The sequence below is a fragment of the Acinonyx jubatus genome, chromosome C2 (genome assembly GCF_027475565.1).
Source record: "Acinonyx jubatus isolate Ajub_Pintada_27869175 chromosome C2, VMU_Ajub_asm_v1.0, whole genome shotgun sequence".
In the NCBI taxonomy this organism is placed as follows: Eukaryota; Metazoa; Chordata; class Mammalia; order Carnivora; family Felidae; genus Acinonyx; species Acinonyx jubatus.
Window position 1 is genome coordinate 3,534,392 of NC_069384.1, and position 13,391 is coordinate 3,547,782.

Genomic DNA, 13,391 nt, shown 5'->3' on the forward strand with positions numbered 1-13,391 from the left:
GTTAGCAGTGGCCACTTGGCTAAGGGGCTGTCTGCCCCTGTCTGTCCCTCAGGGAGAGCCACACCTTTTCTAAGCAATTAACGGAGGAACCGTGGGGACATACGGGGAGACCACACGGCCGCCCTGTCCCTCCCGCCTCCTCAACAATGTGTGCACGGAAGCTTCAGGCTTGAAGCAGTGATCCTGACGGTCACGGGACGGCGGTGTGCCATCGCGGGCCCGGCTGCTCTACTTAGCGGCTGGCATTCCACTTGGGGAGGGGCTTCCCTTCTCCCGTTTGTGCATTCACTTACTCATTAGATTCTTAGTGTATCCAATGGGCTATCATCCATTCCTAGTATCATTTATTTTCATTTTTTTTTCTGGAGAGAGAACTTGGGCACGTGCGCATGAGCACGGGAGAGGGGTGGGGGGAGACAGAGAAAGAGAGAGAGACTGATTGATTCTTAAGCAGGCTCCATGCTGATGGACAGTGGACTAGCTGCATTTCAAGAGTACTTCTGCCCGAGGTTCACTCTACTCAAGACCCTCAAGACTGAATGTCCCGGGGGCTCCGGGGGCACTCAGGCGGGTGAGCGTCCGACTTCGGCTCAGGTCACGATCTCATGGTCAGTGGGCTCAAGCCCTGTGTCGGGCTCTGTGCTGACAGCTCGAAGCGTGGAGCCTGGTCCGGATTCTGTGTCTCCCTCTCTCTCTCTCTGCCCTTCCCCCGCTCGTGCTCTGTCTCTGTCTCTCAAAACTAAACATTTAAAAAAAAAAAAAAAGTAAAAAACAAAAAAGACTGAACGTCCCAGGAGAGACCAAGAGCCCATCCTGGGTCCTACCCTGCCTCCCGGGGGAAGTGGGCTGTGTGAGAACCTCCACGGGAACAGAGCCTCAAGGGCCTCCGCTGGCCACCATAAAGCACCCGAAAGCATGAGACCTACTCACCTGCTGAGACAGGGAAACTAAAGGGACCCCGTAAAAAACTGCTCTTTTCTGTCTTTTTCCTGTTTCTAGTTTTTTGCTAAGGCCTACACCCCCGCCTTACACACCTGTTACAGAACAGGTAACATATGTCCTCCTTGTCAAGGTCAAGAAGTTAATGACTTCTTTGGAGTCTTCTTCAGCACAAGAGATGACATCTAAGGAGTGACTGGGCGGGTCCTCATCAACGGCATGAATGTTTTTCCAAGACTGCGGACTCACCAAGACCCCTGGCCCCAGGGCATCAGTGACTGGTGGACGACACCTAAGCACTCGTCTGGGTCTTTGTTCCCGGATTTTGAGAAGACATAGGCACTAGACCGCCATCAATAAAAACCCCAGGCCCCAAGCAAACAGGAGACTCCCTCTTCTTTCCTCTCCGAGTCTCCCAAATGCTCTGTCTGTATCCACACTCTCTCCGTACCTTTAAAAAAACTCTGTTTATTACTTCCTCTCGGCTCACGTTTCATTTCTATCCCGTGTGAAACCCAGAGCCCTTCTTGGCTGGCCCTGTGGGCCCCCCTCTGGGTCCAGGGACCCAGCCAGCCTGCGTCACTCCCACAACTGCACATGCAGGAGGGAAGTCAGGTCCCCAAAGGACATCAAGGTGCTGTTAGGAAGGGCAATGCGTGCTGGGAGAAAAACATAAAGCCCTTCGGAGGAACCTTAAAGCCAGCTCTCTCCTTTTACAGGGAAGGAAGCTGGGTCCAGAAAGGTTCAATAACTTTTGAAGGTCAAAGAGGAAGTCTGAGGCAGAGATGGAAGTGATATTCTATATCCTTGCTACCCCAAGTACTGTCTACGGACTCCACATCCCCTGGGAGATGCAGATTCTCTGGCCCCACTCCAGACCTCCCAAGGCAGCAACGCATTTTAACAAGTTCTCGGGGTGATTTACATGTGCGCTAAAGTGTGAGAAGCTCTGTTCTAGCCCTGTCTCAACCCGAAAAAAGAAAAAGAATTTGTGACATTCAGGGGTTCTTCCAAGTTCTTTGTGATATCCTTGTAATTTTCCTCTGGGAGTTTAAACATTGTACCAAAAGAGAGTTACAAAACAGACAAAGAAACGGAAGAGAAGCACCCAGGAGATGAAAGGTAAGTGTGTAAAGCCTTGTGGCCGGGTTACTGGTAGGCATGAAATGAGCTGACACGGGAACCACTCTGGAAAGGAGGCAAATGTCTGCGGTCACACCGGAGACCCCGTGGGTGCCCACCAACCAGCAGGGGCCTGAGAAGCAGGGAAGAGTGTGATGCCACCAGTGGGCTGTCGTGGCAGAGAAGAAGCGTCCAGAATACACCACTATGGCATAAGAACTATTTTGAATAGAAGGCATTTGAGTTCCTGAAATCTCTTACCTGCCCAAAAGCTCAGCCACCTAGAACAACTCAAGTGTCACAAAACCCTCCCTGGGCACAACCAGGGGAGACGACCCTTCTTACTGGAAATGAGAAGTAGCCACAGCACTATCATATCTCTCACCTAGTCCCTAAGGGCCCATTTCACCCTTGCCACAACATCATTTGTTTTCCCACACGTCTTCCCCTGCTCCTCTTCCCTTATTAAGATGGCAAATAAGCCCTTTTGAGTCACATTCTTCTGCAACCTCCCATACATATGTGATCACATTTGTCTTTTGTGGTTTAATTCGCATGCCCCCAAAGAAAGAACCTAAGAGGGTACGGGCAATCTTGTTCCTTCCCGATAGAGATCAGCAGGGAAGAGAAGCCTTTGAGAGGGCGGGCCAGACGATGCGGAGCCTGACTCTAGGCTGCCCTCACCCTCTTCTTCCTCCAAGGAGCCCGGGGTTCCTGAACCCTCCATGAGAAGGACATGCCAGGAGAGGTTGCCCTCAGAACAGAAAGTGGTGTTCGGGTCTGCATCTAACTTGTTTACGTCTCTTTTTCTCCCAGCAAGTTCTGCCCCGGCTAAGCCACTCGCTGAGTTTGGAGTTAATGTACTCATTTCACCCGCAGCCCTTTTGTTTTTATTTCACTCCTGCCGGGAGCCAGTGGCCATTTTTCTGTGCAGACTGCGGTCATTACGGAAACTACCGAAGACCGTGAAGGGGTCCGAACACTGTCACCACCAGAAGCGAAGATGGAAGACGGTTTGGCAACAATCCTGGTCACGTCTGCACCACTGACAGGCCACTCAAAGGTCGCAGGGAGGCCGGTCGCCCCCGGGACTTCCTAATGCCACCGGCCGTGCGGTGTCACCGGCACAGGGCAGCGGGCCTGGCTGGTGCCAGCACTTACCACTGGTCCCGGGAGAAGGAGATGATGAAGCGGATGCCGGCAGGGAGGGGAGCCATTTACGCCGCACTGACCACGGAGCTCCGGTCACAAGGCAGGATGCTTCCTCCACAGGCTCCTGACCCCAGCTCCAAGGATTTCCCTCTGGCCGCTGCGGCTCACGCGGACTGGAAAGTGCGTCGAGGCGTCCTGCTGGTTCTCGCTGGCCCTCTTCTGTCCGGCGGAGCCTCGGCTCTCTACAAGGAGGACGAGGAATGGAAAAGTCGGCTGTCGTGACAGGCGCACGCCGGTGGGGTCCCCGGCTGAAGGAACACCCTGGACGGCTGCCGGCCAGCCCGCGGCAAAGCTGGACGTCCAGCACGACGGGGAACTCCCGCCGTGAGCGCTACAAGGCGGACACAGAGCGTCCGCCCTCGGGGACGGCTTGTTCCAAGATCACAGGAATGAGTTTCACCTGATGTTCTGATGAAGCCGCAGGCGACCCAGGGCTCGCCTCCATGCGGGAGACATCTACAGATCAACCCCTTGGCTCTTAACCACGGTACTTCTCAGAGCTAATATTAGCCTTCACAGGAAGCCCGGTTGTGCCCAGTGGCTACACCACGTGCTCAATTACCAGGGCACGCAGGACCCCCGGACACGCTCGATCCCGCCCACCGCGGACCAGGCCACGTCTGGGCCGCGCTAACAGAGAGGAACGCAGGCCTCGACAAGACGGCACATCAGCAAACCGATCGCTGAACTGTGGCCGCACAACTCAGTGGAAACACACCGAATGCCACGGGAAGGAACTCGACTGCGCATCTGCCTCTCCGTTCCTCATCTCCTGTGGTCACTCCAGAGACCCCCAGCACCCCAGGGAGATCTGTCCCCCGTCCCAAAGCCAACCTCATGACTTGTGTTATTTTCAGTCTATCCGCTATGCTCGGCAACAAGGAGTCTTTTGGACCAACGCATTAAATAACACGGTACACGGTGCATTGTAGGACCCTGGCCAAAAATTCACCGGCTTATATACTTTTTCAAAGAAAGCTACTTTGAGTAACCATTAATCTCAATCTAAGGCAGCTGAAATTTATTTAACATCTTCAAGCAACTTCCTTGGGATAACAAACAAGCAAAGCAAATAGGAAGAGTCGGAGCACTCCAAGTAAGTTCCTAAGTGCCTGGGCGTCTCCTCCTCTTTCATTCCAGCCCTCCCTTCTCCCTTCTTCCTCCGCACACCTTCTTCAAGGATCTCCCTGCATGATGGTAGAGAAAAATTCAAAATCCTTGCTGAGTTTTCATCCCAGAAGCCCCGACCCTGAACCCTCCACCCAGGGGGGCAGTGGAGAGGTGAGTCTGCTCCAGCCGGAACTGTGCCTGAACTTCCGCCAGCCTGCTGCACCACCCCTCCCGACCCCGCCACCCCGCCTTGGGCTGGGTGACCCTGGGCACGCTGCTTAAACTGTCTGCTCCCTTGCGGTCCCTGCCTAAAAGATAGGGATGATGGCACCTACGTTTTAGGGCTGCTATGAAGAGGACAGGAGATTGTCCGTGGAAAACCCTTCACACAGGGCCTGGTGTGGAAGATGCTTGGTAAATAGCAGCTAGTGTTCTTGTGAATACGGATGAGGGAGGCCCACGACTGCCGGGGACGGCCCCGCTCCCGTGACTGAGGTTTAGAACTTCACACGCAGCAAGGGCTCAAGAGATGTGTGAAATGAACCTCCACAAATGCTTCAAAAATGTTTTTGCTCAAAATCTAGATTTACAAAATATTTTACTAAAACTCTGCTCAAAACGAGTGGGCCCCTGCTTGAGCCTAAATCTATTTTGAGAAACAATCTTGCGACAATGACCTCGTAGTGAACGATTTGATTTCAACTTCACGGTGCCTGAAAATGGATGGTCAGAGTCCAATTTCTTCCTCTGTCCAAACACCGCTTCTCTAGGCACGGCTTATCTAGGAATATTCTATTGTCATCTGAATCAACCAACCAACCAACTAACCTCAATTCTGGTAAAACCTGTAATTTCAAAAAAAAAAATGAAAAAATCCAAAAGGCACTGGAGAATAGCAGGGGAGGAAAGCGTCCATCTCTTTTTAAAACAACAGCGGATTTCCCCCTGTACAGTGGGTCAAAGCCAAGCGCTATAATTCTCATAGCAAGTGCAGTTAAGCTGCACAAAGGTAGTGATTTTACACGCGAGATGTTAAGAGCTCAACTTAATGAGGCTCCTTCCTCCAGAGCCCGGGCGGTGCCCACTGAGAAGCATTCCGCGGAGAGCCGGCCGAGCCCTCTGAGGTTCACGGCGAGGACTCCTGTAACCACCGTGAGGCATGGCGTTCCCTTCTACGGAGGACAACAGGGACAGATGGCTCGCCTGGGCTGGACACTGGGCAGATTCAGGTCCAGACCCTCTCAGCCCCGTCCTCCCTCCCACCTCGCTTCCTCCAGGCTGTCCTGTCCCCTCCAGAGAGCACAGAAGAACGAGGCAAAGCACCTGCTTGACATCCTGTGTTTGGCATGCAGCCCAATCACGTAAAAAGGAGACAGACTTCCCCCCCCCCCCACCCCGTCGTTCTTTCCAGGCGCCCCTGGAACTCAACATTCGGGAGAGAAGTCAGAATGTCCAGTGTCATTCTATCACCAAAGACAGCAACTTCAGGACCCCCCACCAACTCTGTTAAAATCTGCCACAGGCACGTTTTTATACCCACCTTCTGGAAGAGCCCAACCCAGCCAGCTAGGAGAGGAATGACCCGAGGCAGACCTGCGTTCCCCAGGGCGGCCTCAGACCCTCCACTGGTGGCCCGGCAGTGGCTCCGTGCGCTCTTCCAAGCAAAAATAAGGAGACTGAAAGGAGGTAATGGCAAGAGTAAGGCGGAAAGGGTCTTTCCAGAACTGAGTGCTGCTGTAACGATCTACACAACCCTGAGCACATTTTAAATGACCTACTTAAAGGCAAAGTTTTAAAAGTGGGCCTGATTTTAAGACAAACATGGATGGCAAGTGCATGCCCCTCCCCCCAAAAAGTTTTTCTTTTTTCTTGAGAGAGAGAGAGAGAGAAGGAGGGGAGGAAGGGAGGAGAGAGAACAAATACAGCTTCCTTGCCAGAGAAAATACTTTCTGCGGTTGGTACTTTAAAGGCTCTATTCCATATTAAAGATTAATGACAATGGCCACTGTGTGTTTCCCGGGGTCTAAACACAAAAAAGGGCTCCTCTACCTGTACCACTGTCCTTGCCTCCACCCGCAGACAGAACCTCAAAGGTGGTGCACAAAACAGAAGCTGCAGATGCCGGTTCAAGACTCCATGGTGAGACACTGAAGGTCTGGAGCCTTGACCCACAAGGACACCAGCGAAGGGGCCTGGGAGGAAATCTAACACAGTCACCAACTCAAACAACTTGACAGGATTTCAGATCCGAGGCAGGCAGCACGTTCCCCGCAGCGAGCTCAGGGAAGCCGGAGGAGAGGCAGGCGTTACAATTCATTCCCCTTTTAGAAAGAAATTCCGACCTGGGGGCAGAGGGCTGGGGCTTTCCAGGGTCCTCCGTTCAAATGCAAATCCGGGCGGTCCGCCGGCCGCGGTCGCCGGGTCACCGGGATGAGCCGCGTGGCTGCTGGGGCGGGGAGGGCCGGAAGGTGGGAGAAAGAGGAAAAAAGGGCCCGATGGGTGGTGGTCGGCAGGTGGGGGACGTCCCGGCGCTCCCCTCTCGATCCACAAGGTCGCTGTCACTCGCGTCGGCCGGGAGGCTCACGAGCCCGGGAACCAGCCGCGCCGCACGCAAACCGCCCAGAGGCCCAGGGCGCCGGCGCCCCGAGCCTCCGGGACGGCTGTTCCGCCGGCTCCTCCCCGGCAGCCGGTCCCGGGGGAGGCGGACTCGGCGGCACGCCCACGTCCCCGGCGCGCGGCGGACAATGCGCGGGGCTCCTCCCGCGGCGGCCCCGGTCCCCCAATGCCAGCGCGGCGGGGGCGGGGTGGGGAGGGGGGCCCGCAGGACCGCTCGGCCCGCCCCTGCCCCCACTTGCCCGGGGTCCCCGCGCCGCTCGGGTCCCTCCGGACGCACGGAAGGAGTCGAGACTCCCGGGCCCAGGCCAAGGCCAAGCACAAAGGCCGGCGGGGCGGGAGGCAGCCGGCGCGCCGGGACCGGCCCCGCCGCGGCAGGTGCCGCGTCGCCGCCAAGCCCGAGGACGCCCACCCCGCGCCGCTCTCCCCGCCCAGCCCCTAGCCCTGTCCCCGTGCCTCACCTGCGCCGCAGCCCGACCCGGCCGCCGCGGGCGCTTCCTGCTCGCGACTTCCTGGGGCGGCGCACGGAGGCCCCGCCGGCCCCGCCGCCCCTTTCACTTTCCTGCGGGCCGTGGGGCGCCGGGGCCCGGGCGGCGGCGGGAGGCGCGGCCCTCCCTCTCCGGCTCATCCCCCTCCTCCGGTCCTCCCCTCCCTCCCTCGATCCACGCCTCAGCCCGGGCCCCGGGGCGCGTCCAGGGTCCCAAACAGCCCCGGGGGCGCCCCCACGCGAGCGGCGCTGCCGGCCCGCCGGCTGCTGGGGCCCCCAGGCCATCCCCCCCCGGGCGGTATTTCGGCGGCCGTCCTGTGTCCTTGCACCTGCCGGCCGGCTCACGGGCATTCGTTGGCTTGTTCTCCACTGGCCAACGGGGAGTCCCACCCTGGGCCCTTAGTCCTCAAGGTAGGTCTTGCCGACCAGCAGCAAAGAGACAAAGCGACGCGTCCCGCGGGAAGGCCCAGCGCTAAAAAGGGCGTGCCTTGGGCTACTGGCCTTTATTCCTATAGTCCCTTCTCAAGGGTCAGAATCAGGAAAGTAGCATTGTATTAAGTGAAAGTGGGGTCCACGGAGAGGCTCTGCTGAGCCTTCTTTTATCACGTCTGGACGCGCATGACCCACGGCAGCTCACAGGGTTAGCCGGACAAGCCCAGCCTGGCTCCAGTCACCTGCACCCGTTTGCACTTGCTGGTGTCTTCACACATGGTCCCCGCCGCCCCCCCCCCCCCCCAACAATTGTCCTCTGCATCCCGCTCTCACTTTTGGCCCACAACTGACCTTGGACAGCCGCCAGAGGGCCCCATGATGTTCCTACAGCACCCACAGAGCACCCTCTGTAGGCACAGAGCATCCAAGCCCAACTCCCAGAGGAGCACCTCCCAGGAAGAGCAAAGCGCAGCAGAAAACACATCTTGCAGATGAAATTCCAGGAAGTGGCTGCCCCCAGCTAAAACTAAAAACAATGCTTAGGGCTAAAACAATCCAGGGCCTCCCTGTGAAAACCTTGAGGTCTGTAGGGACAGCAGCCCTCACCGACCTGCCCTGCCCCGCCCAACATCTCCCTCGGGCCAGCTCCCTCCTCCCCTGCCAGGCTCGCGGTTTCCCCTGGGGCCCCGTTCTGTTTCTAGAACACGGTTATCCTTTTCTGTTGGCTGAGTTGACTTGTGTCCAGTGCACGGCCTACTTGGCTTTTGCAAAGGTTCTCCATGCAGAAAGGAAACCTGCCGGCTGCAGGTGGCCCCGGGGTTCGGCCACAGGACACCTGCTGGGGATGGCCGCAGGCCCCGCAACGTCTCTCTCCCTTTGGCAGGGTCTCTGTCTGCCAGTCCCTTCTCCCTTTCCTGACTCTCCGTTCTGAGTGAGCCCCAAACCCGCCCAGTGTGGCTCCCAGCTCGTCCTAGGTCACCCCTCCTCTGGTACTCCTGCAGGGTCTGCTCAGGGCTCCTTGTCTGTCACTGAACGTGTGCATCAGCTGTCCCCTCCCCCCACTTCTAGGCTCTCCCTCAGGCACCCACTCTCCCAGCTGCACCAAATCGCCCTCCTGAAGCAGCTGGGATCCTGTCATTCCCAACGAAAACCCTTCACGACGCCCCTTGGCCCGCAGGAACACGACCTGGTCCTTTAGTAGCGGGACAACAGGCCTGACCCGCGCTTACAGCTTCCTGCCCAAGCTTTGTCGCTTCCAAGAGGCGTGCTTTCTCCCACACAAGGCCGTTTCTGCCTTGCCCTCCAACCTCAGCCGGTCCCGGTGGGCTCAAACTCTGCGAGCTGAATCCACTCTCTCCGTCTTCCTAGTCTGCGCTGCGTTTCCTGGGGGCAGTAGAAACCAGTTTATCCTGACTTATCACCAGGAACTGGTCCCAGTTATTTCTAAATCTACCTCCTGGCCCCCGGCCTGGGGTTGGAGAGATTCTCAGGGTCCAGCCCTGACTCAGAAGACACCAGTCTCTGTTTGCCAGCCGCGTGAAGGAGTGCGGTGCCACAGGGATGGCGTCTCCTGACGGTGTTCACAACATCTCCTCTCAGAGAAAGTGGTATTTGTATGGCACACGGAAAAACCGGAGGGAGCCGGGGCGGTCTTCATGGTGTTTGCTGAGAGTGTTAGTCTTTTAATTTTAGAAACGATGACAATATTTATCTTTTATAAAATATTAACCGGGTATGCGATCATAAGAAACACCTAAAAATGTATTAGGGGAGATAATCAATTTGTGTCAAACTCCCCAAATAAGACAGGTCACACTTTGAAATGAAAACCTGTGATTGCTTCACGATGACAACGCACCAGGCTTGACGGTGAAGACGCCGCACGCAGGTTCTGGACGGAGGGCGCAGCTCGCACGTCACCACTGAGACGCTTTCTTTGTGCGACCAGATAATTTTAAAGCCATTTGTTGCCATCACAGATCTTACAACAGTTGAAATTGTAAAGAATCTAACAGCTCTTCCTGCTCTTTCATTGACACGTCATGTGGAAATTTCTTAGGAGAACAGAACGAATTCCAATCCAGTTGAACTTCTCATATCCAGCATTTCCAAATTGTGACCAGGTGCACCGGGCCACAGGCGGTGTGCCCTCGGGGGGCCACTGACACGGCCGAGGGCCAGGGCTCCACACGGACGAACCCAGGACGGCCAGACTTGGGGCTGGTCAGCTGAACACACCTCGCCTGGCGGGGGGGGGGGGGGGGGGGGGTGGCCTCTGCTTTAACCCCAAACTTCCATGCTTGCTGTCAATGTTTTGATGCTTTTTCGGTGAAAGAGCCACAGACCAAACGAGGGGCAAGCTCTTTCTTATCCAACAGATGCTTACTGCTTGCCTAGAGCAGCCAGCCCTGTGCCAGGCACTGAGGCCCCCAAGTCAGCAAGGGGCCTTGACTCTGAAAAGTTCATAGAGCAAGAGGCCGGGCGCGCTCCAAAGCAAATCGACGTGAGCGTGAGGAAGGGGCATTTCTTAGGGCCGCCGTGACCAAGTACCTCAAACTGGGTAGCTTCGAACGGCCGAAGTTTATGGTCTCCCAGCTCTGGAGGCCGGAAGTCTAAGATCAAGGCTGTGCTCCCTCTGAAGCCTCCAGGGAAGAATCTGCTTCGGGCCTTTCTCTTAGCTTCCGGGGTTGCCGGCAATCCTCGGGGTTTCTCAGCTTGCGGACGCCAGGCTCCAAGCTACCGGTCGTCGCACTGTGTCTCCATGTCTCCCCTCTTATGAGGACACCAGTCGTTGGATTTCGGGTGCACCCCGCTCCAACATGACCTCATCTTAACTATTTACATCTGCAGCCTCACTTCCAAGTCAGGTCACGTTCTGAGGCTCCAGGAAGGACAAGGATGTGTGCGGCAGGGGCAGAGCCTGGTACGGGGGGCGTTCCCTAAGTTCGAGCAGGGCACAGGGTGTAGGGAAACTAATGGGGGAATGCATCCTTAGGCTAGCAACATCAGGAAGCCGCTGGTACGGCAGGCGGAGCTGAGGCTGTGGCCAGAGGTGCTCGGCAGGAGGGGGCTGGGGCTTGGGAGCGGGGGTGACTGCTGTCTGGCGGTGGCCTGGCAGGGACCGAGCAGGGAGTGAGCAGTCCTCTCTCTCAAGTCCTACTCTCCCACTGACCCAAGCCAAGAGGCAGGCAGAGGCGACGGGGCCCCACTGCCACAGCACGGCTCTGGGAGGCAGAGACAAACGTGATGCTCAGAGAGCACCCGGCTAGGGAACATGTCACACAGATAACCAGCGATCACAGCACTGTTACACGGGATAACAGGGGGCATACAGGGTGGGGGCAGGCGGGAGAGGAACATATTTGTACTTGTTGAGCATTTGGCCCAGGGGACCCGTCAGTGCAGATGCTGACCGGGGCTGGATGTGTGGTTTTAGAGTCTCTGGAAGAATCCTAGGCTGGTGGGGGCGGCTGGGTATGGACAGCAATGCACAGCAGGGGAGAAGCTCGCCCAGGCAGGAGGCTAAGACGGAACCCAGGGGGGCCAACGTTTAGGGGCCGGACAGAGAGGAGAAGCTGGAAGCCGCGGACACAGTGGTGGGAGAGGCCGGCAGGCGGTGATGTCCAAGGGCCCGAGGAAGGCAGTTTCCAGAAGGGGAGGGAGAGGGCCAGATGCAGCACAGGAGTCAGGGTTTACAGGCTTGGCCCAGAAGGCGGGGACTGAAGCTTCCAGGGGGGGCGGGCAGACCTTCGTAGGGGACTAAGTGGGAGCAGGAAGCAGAGGCCACATAAAGCAGACAGACCATTTCAGGAGGGTTTGCTGAGCCTGGGAGGAGAGAGAAGGACCCAAAGCTGGAGGAGGACCCGGGGAGGAGGAAGGGCACGTTTGAGGCATCTGGACGTTTCCAAGCACAGGCGGAAGGGGACAGGACACGAGAGTGAAGCCCGTGGGCCCATCACGCACTTCATCCACTGCCAACATGCGGCCGACTGCGCCTCCTCCTTCTGTCGACCCCCTTCCCGTCCCAGGACCATTCTGCCGCAAATCCCAGACACGGCCGTATTTCATCGGCAAATTTTCAGGATGTATCTTTAAAACATAGGGTTTTAAACACCACCACAACCCCATCGTCGTGACTCCCCAAACAAGAATAATCCCCATAATAGCATCAAATACCCAGCCTGTGCTCTCTCCTCCCTGACTCCCTACGTTCTCACTATTGTATTTGTTTTTAAAGTGTGTCCATTTGAGGGAGAGGGAGAGAGAGGGAGAGAGAGAGCAAGGGAGGAGCAGAGAGAGGGAGAGGGAGAATCCCAAGCAGGCTCCATGCTGCCAGTGCAGTCCAACGCGGGGCTTGAACCCAGGAACCGTGATACCATGACCCGAGCCTAAATCCAGAGTCAACGCTTAACTGACTGAGCCACCCCGGCAGGCACCCCGCTATCGTGTCTGTTTTTAAATGGGGTTCCAAACAGTCCACACTCACCTTGTCCTGATGTGTCCCCCAGGTCTCCCCATCTGGAGGTTTGCCCTGCACCTCTGTCTCTGCCCCCGCGCTCTGGTCGCAGAGTCCGGGCCATCTGTCCCGCAGCCTCCCACACCGTGCGGTGCAGATTCCGTCTTCGCGATGTGGTCCAACATGTCGTTTTTGCTCCCTGCCCTTCCTGAGCTGGGTGGCGAGGCCTCGAGGCGGGGCAGACTCGGGCAGTGAGGAGTACAGCAAGCACGACAGCAGATGTCCCCGGCCCGAGCTGGTTACTCACCGGGGGTGAGAATCACAGGAGCAGTGAAACTGTGAGGTCCTCATCCCGTGACGTCTTCCTGCGGGCAGCATGCGTCCACAAGGACGGGCCTCCCCTCACCAATTATTTAGCTCTGAGGCGCAGTGCATACAGGCAAGGAGGAACAAATGTAGAACTCCTTAGTGGCCAGTTTGCAAAATAAGGTGTAGGTCTTCTAGCATTCTTCCCCACGTCACCAGTTTCTTCCCGCTTTGTTTTGCCCTTTTGTTACGCGCACGGTGGCCGGCGCTGGCTGTGCTCTGACCCGCTGCCCTCGCCCCCCTCATTCACCCATTCCGGCCTCTTCTCGTTGGCTCCCGACTCCTTCCGCCACGACCTGGTCCCCTGATAGCGTCCTTGCTTTCTAGTGTGACAACACGTTCTGGGCTCACCTCACACGTCTGCCCTAGACCCGGAACCAGCCACTTCTCTCAGGAGACACCCGTCCTACAGAAGCCACCAGAGGGAGTGGGAGTCGATACGCATAGGACTGGGGGCTGTCAGCTTAAAGGACACAGGGCCCTCCAGGGGCAGAAAGACAGGAATCCAAAACACGCGCCGCGGAGGAATGAGCCTCGGGACGGGGACGGGACAGATGGAGACAGAGATCATTTTGTGGGCGGGAAGGCGGGAGGTGAGAGTTATCTGCTCTCCCTTCTTGCAGAAGGTAAAGTCGGGGGCTGAAAGTGAAGAGG

General features: G+C 57.0%; 1 protein-coding gene across 10 annotated transcripts in view; it reads right to left on the reverse strand.

Moving 5' to 3' along the window:
* SLC37A1 (solute carrier family 37 member 1) overlaps positions 1-13,391 on the reverse strand; it is an 81,690-nt gene that overhangs the window by 56,402 nt on the left and 11,897 nt on the right. For 4 of the 10 annotated variants that reach the window (XM_027041540.2, XM_053220517.1, XM_027041539.2 and 1 more), the window contains exon 2: positions 3,223-3,455. In XM_027041540.2, the coding sequence (XP_026897341.1) occupies positions 3,223-3,278 (56 nt within the window). In that variant the 5' untranslated portion in view covers positions 3,279-3,455. Of the gene's footprint in view, positions 1-3,222; positions 3,456-6,432; positions 6,701-6,725; positions 7,344-7,457; positions 7,623-13,391 lie in introns of those variants that run through there. The other 6 variants (XM_027041535.2, XM_027041536.2, XM_027041537.2 and 3 more) reach the window with 6 other exon arrangements.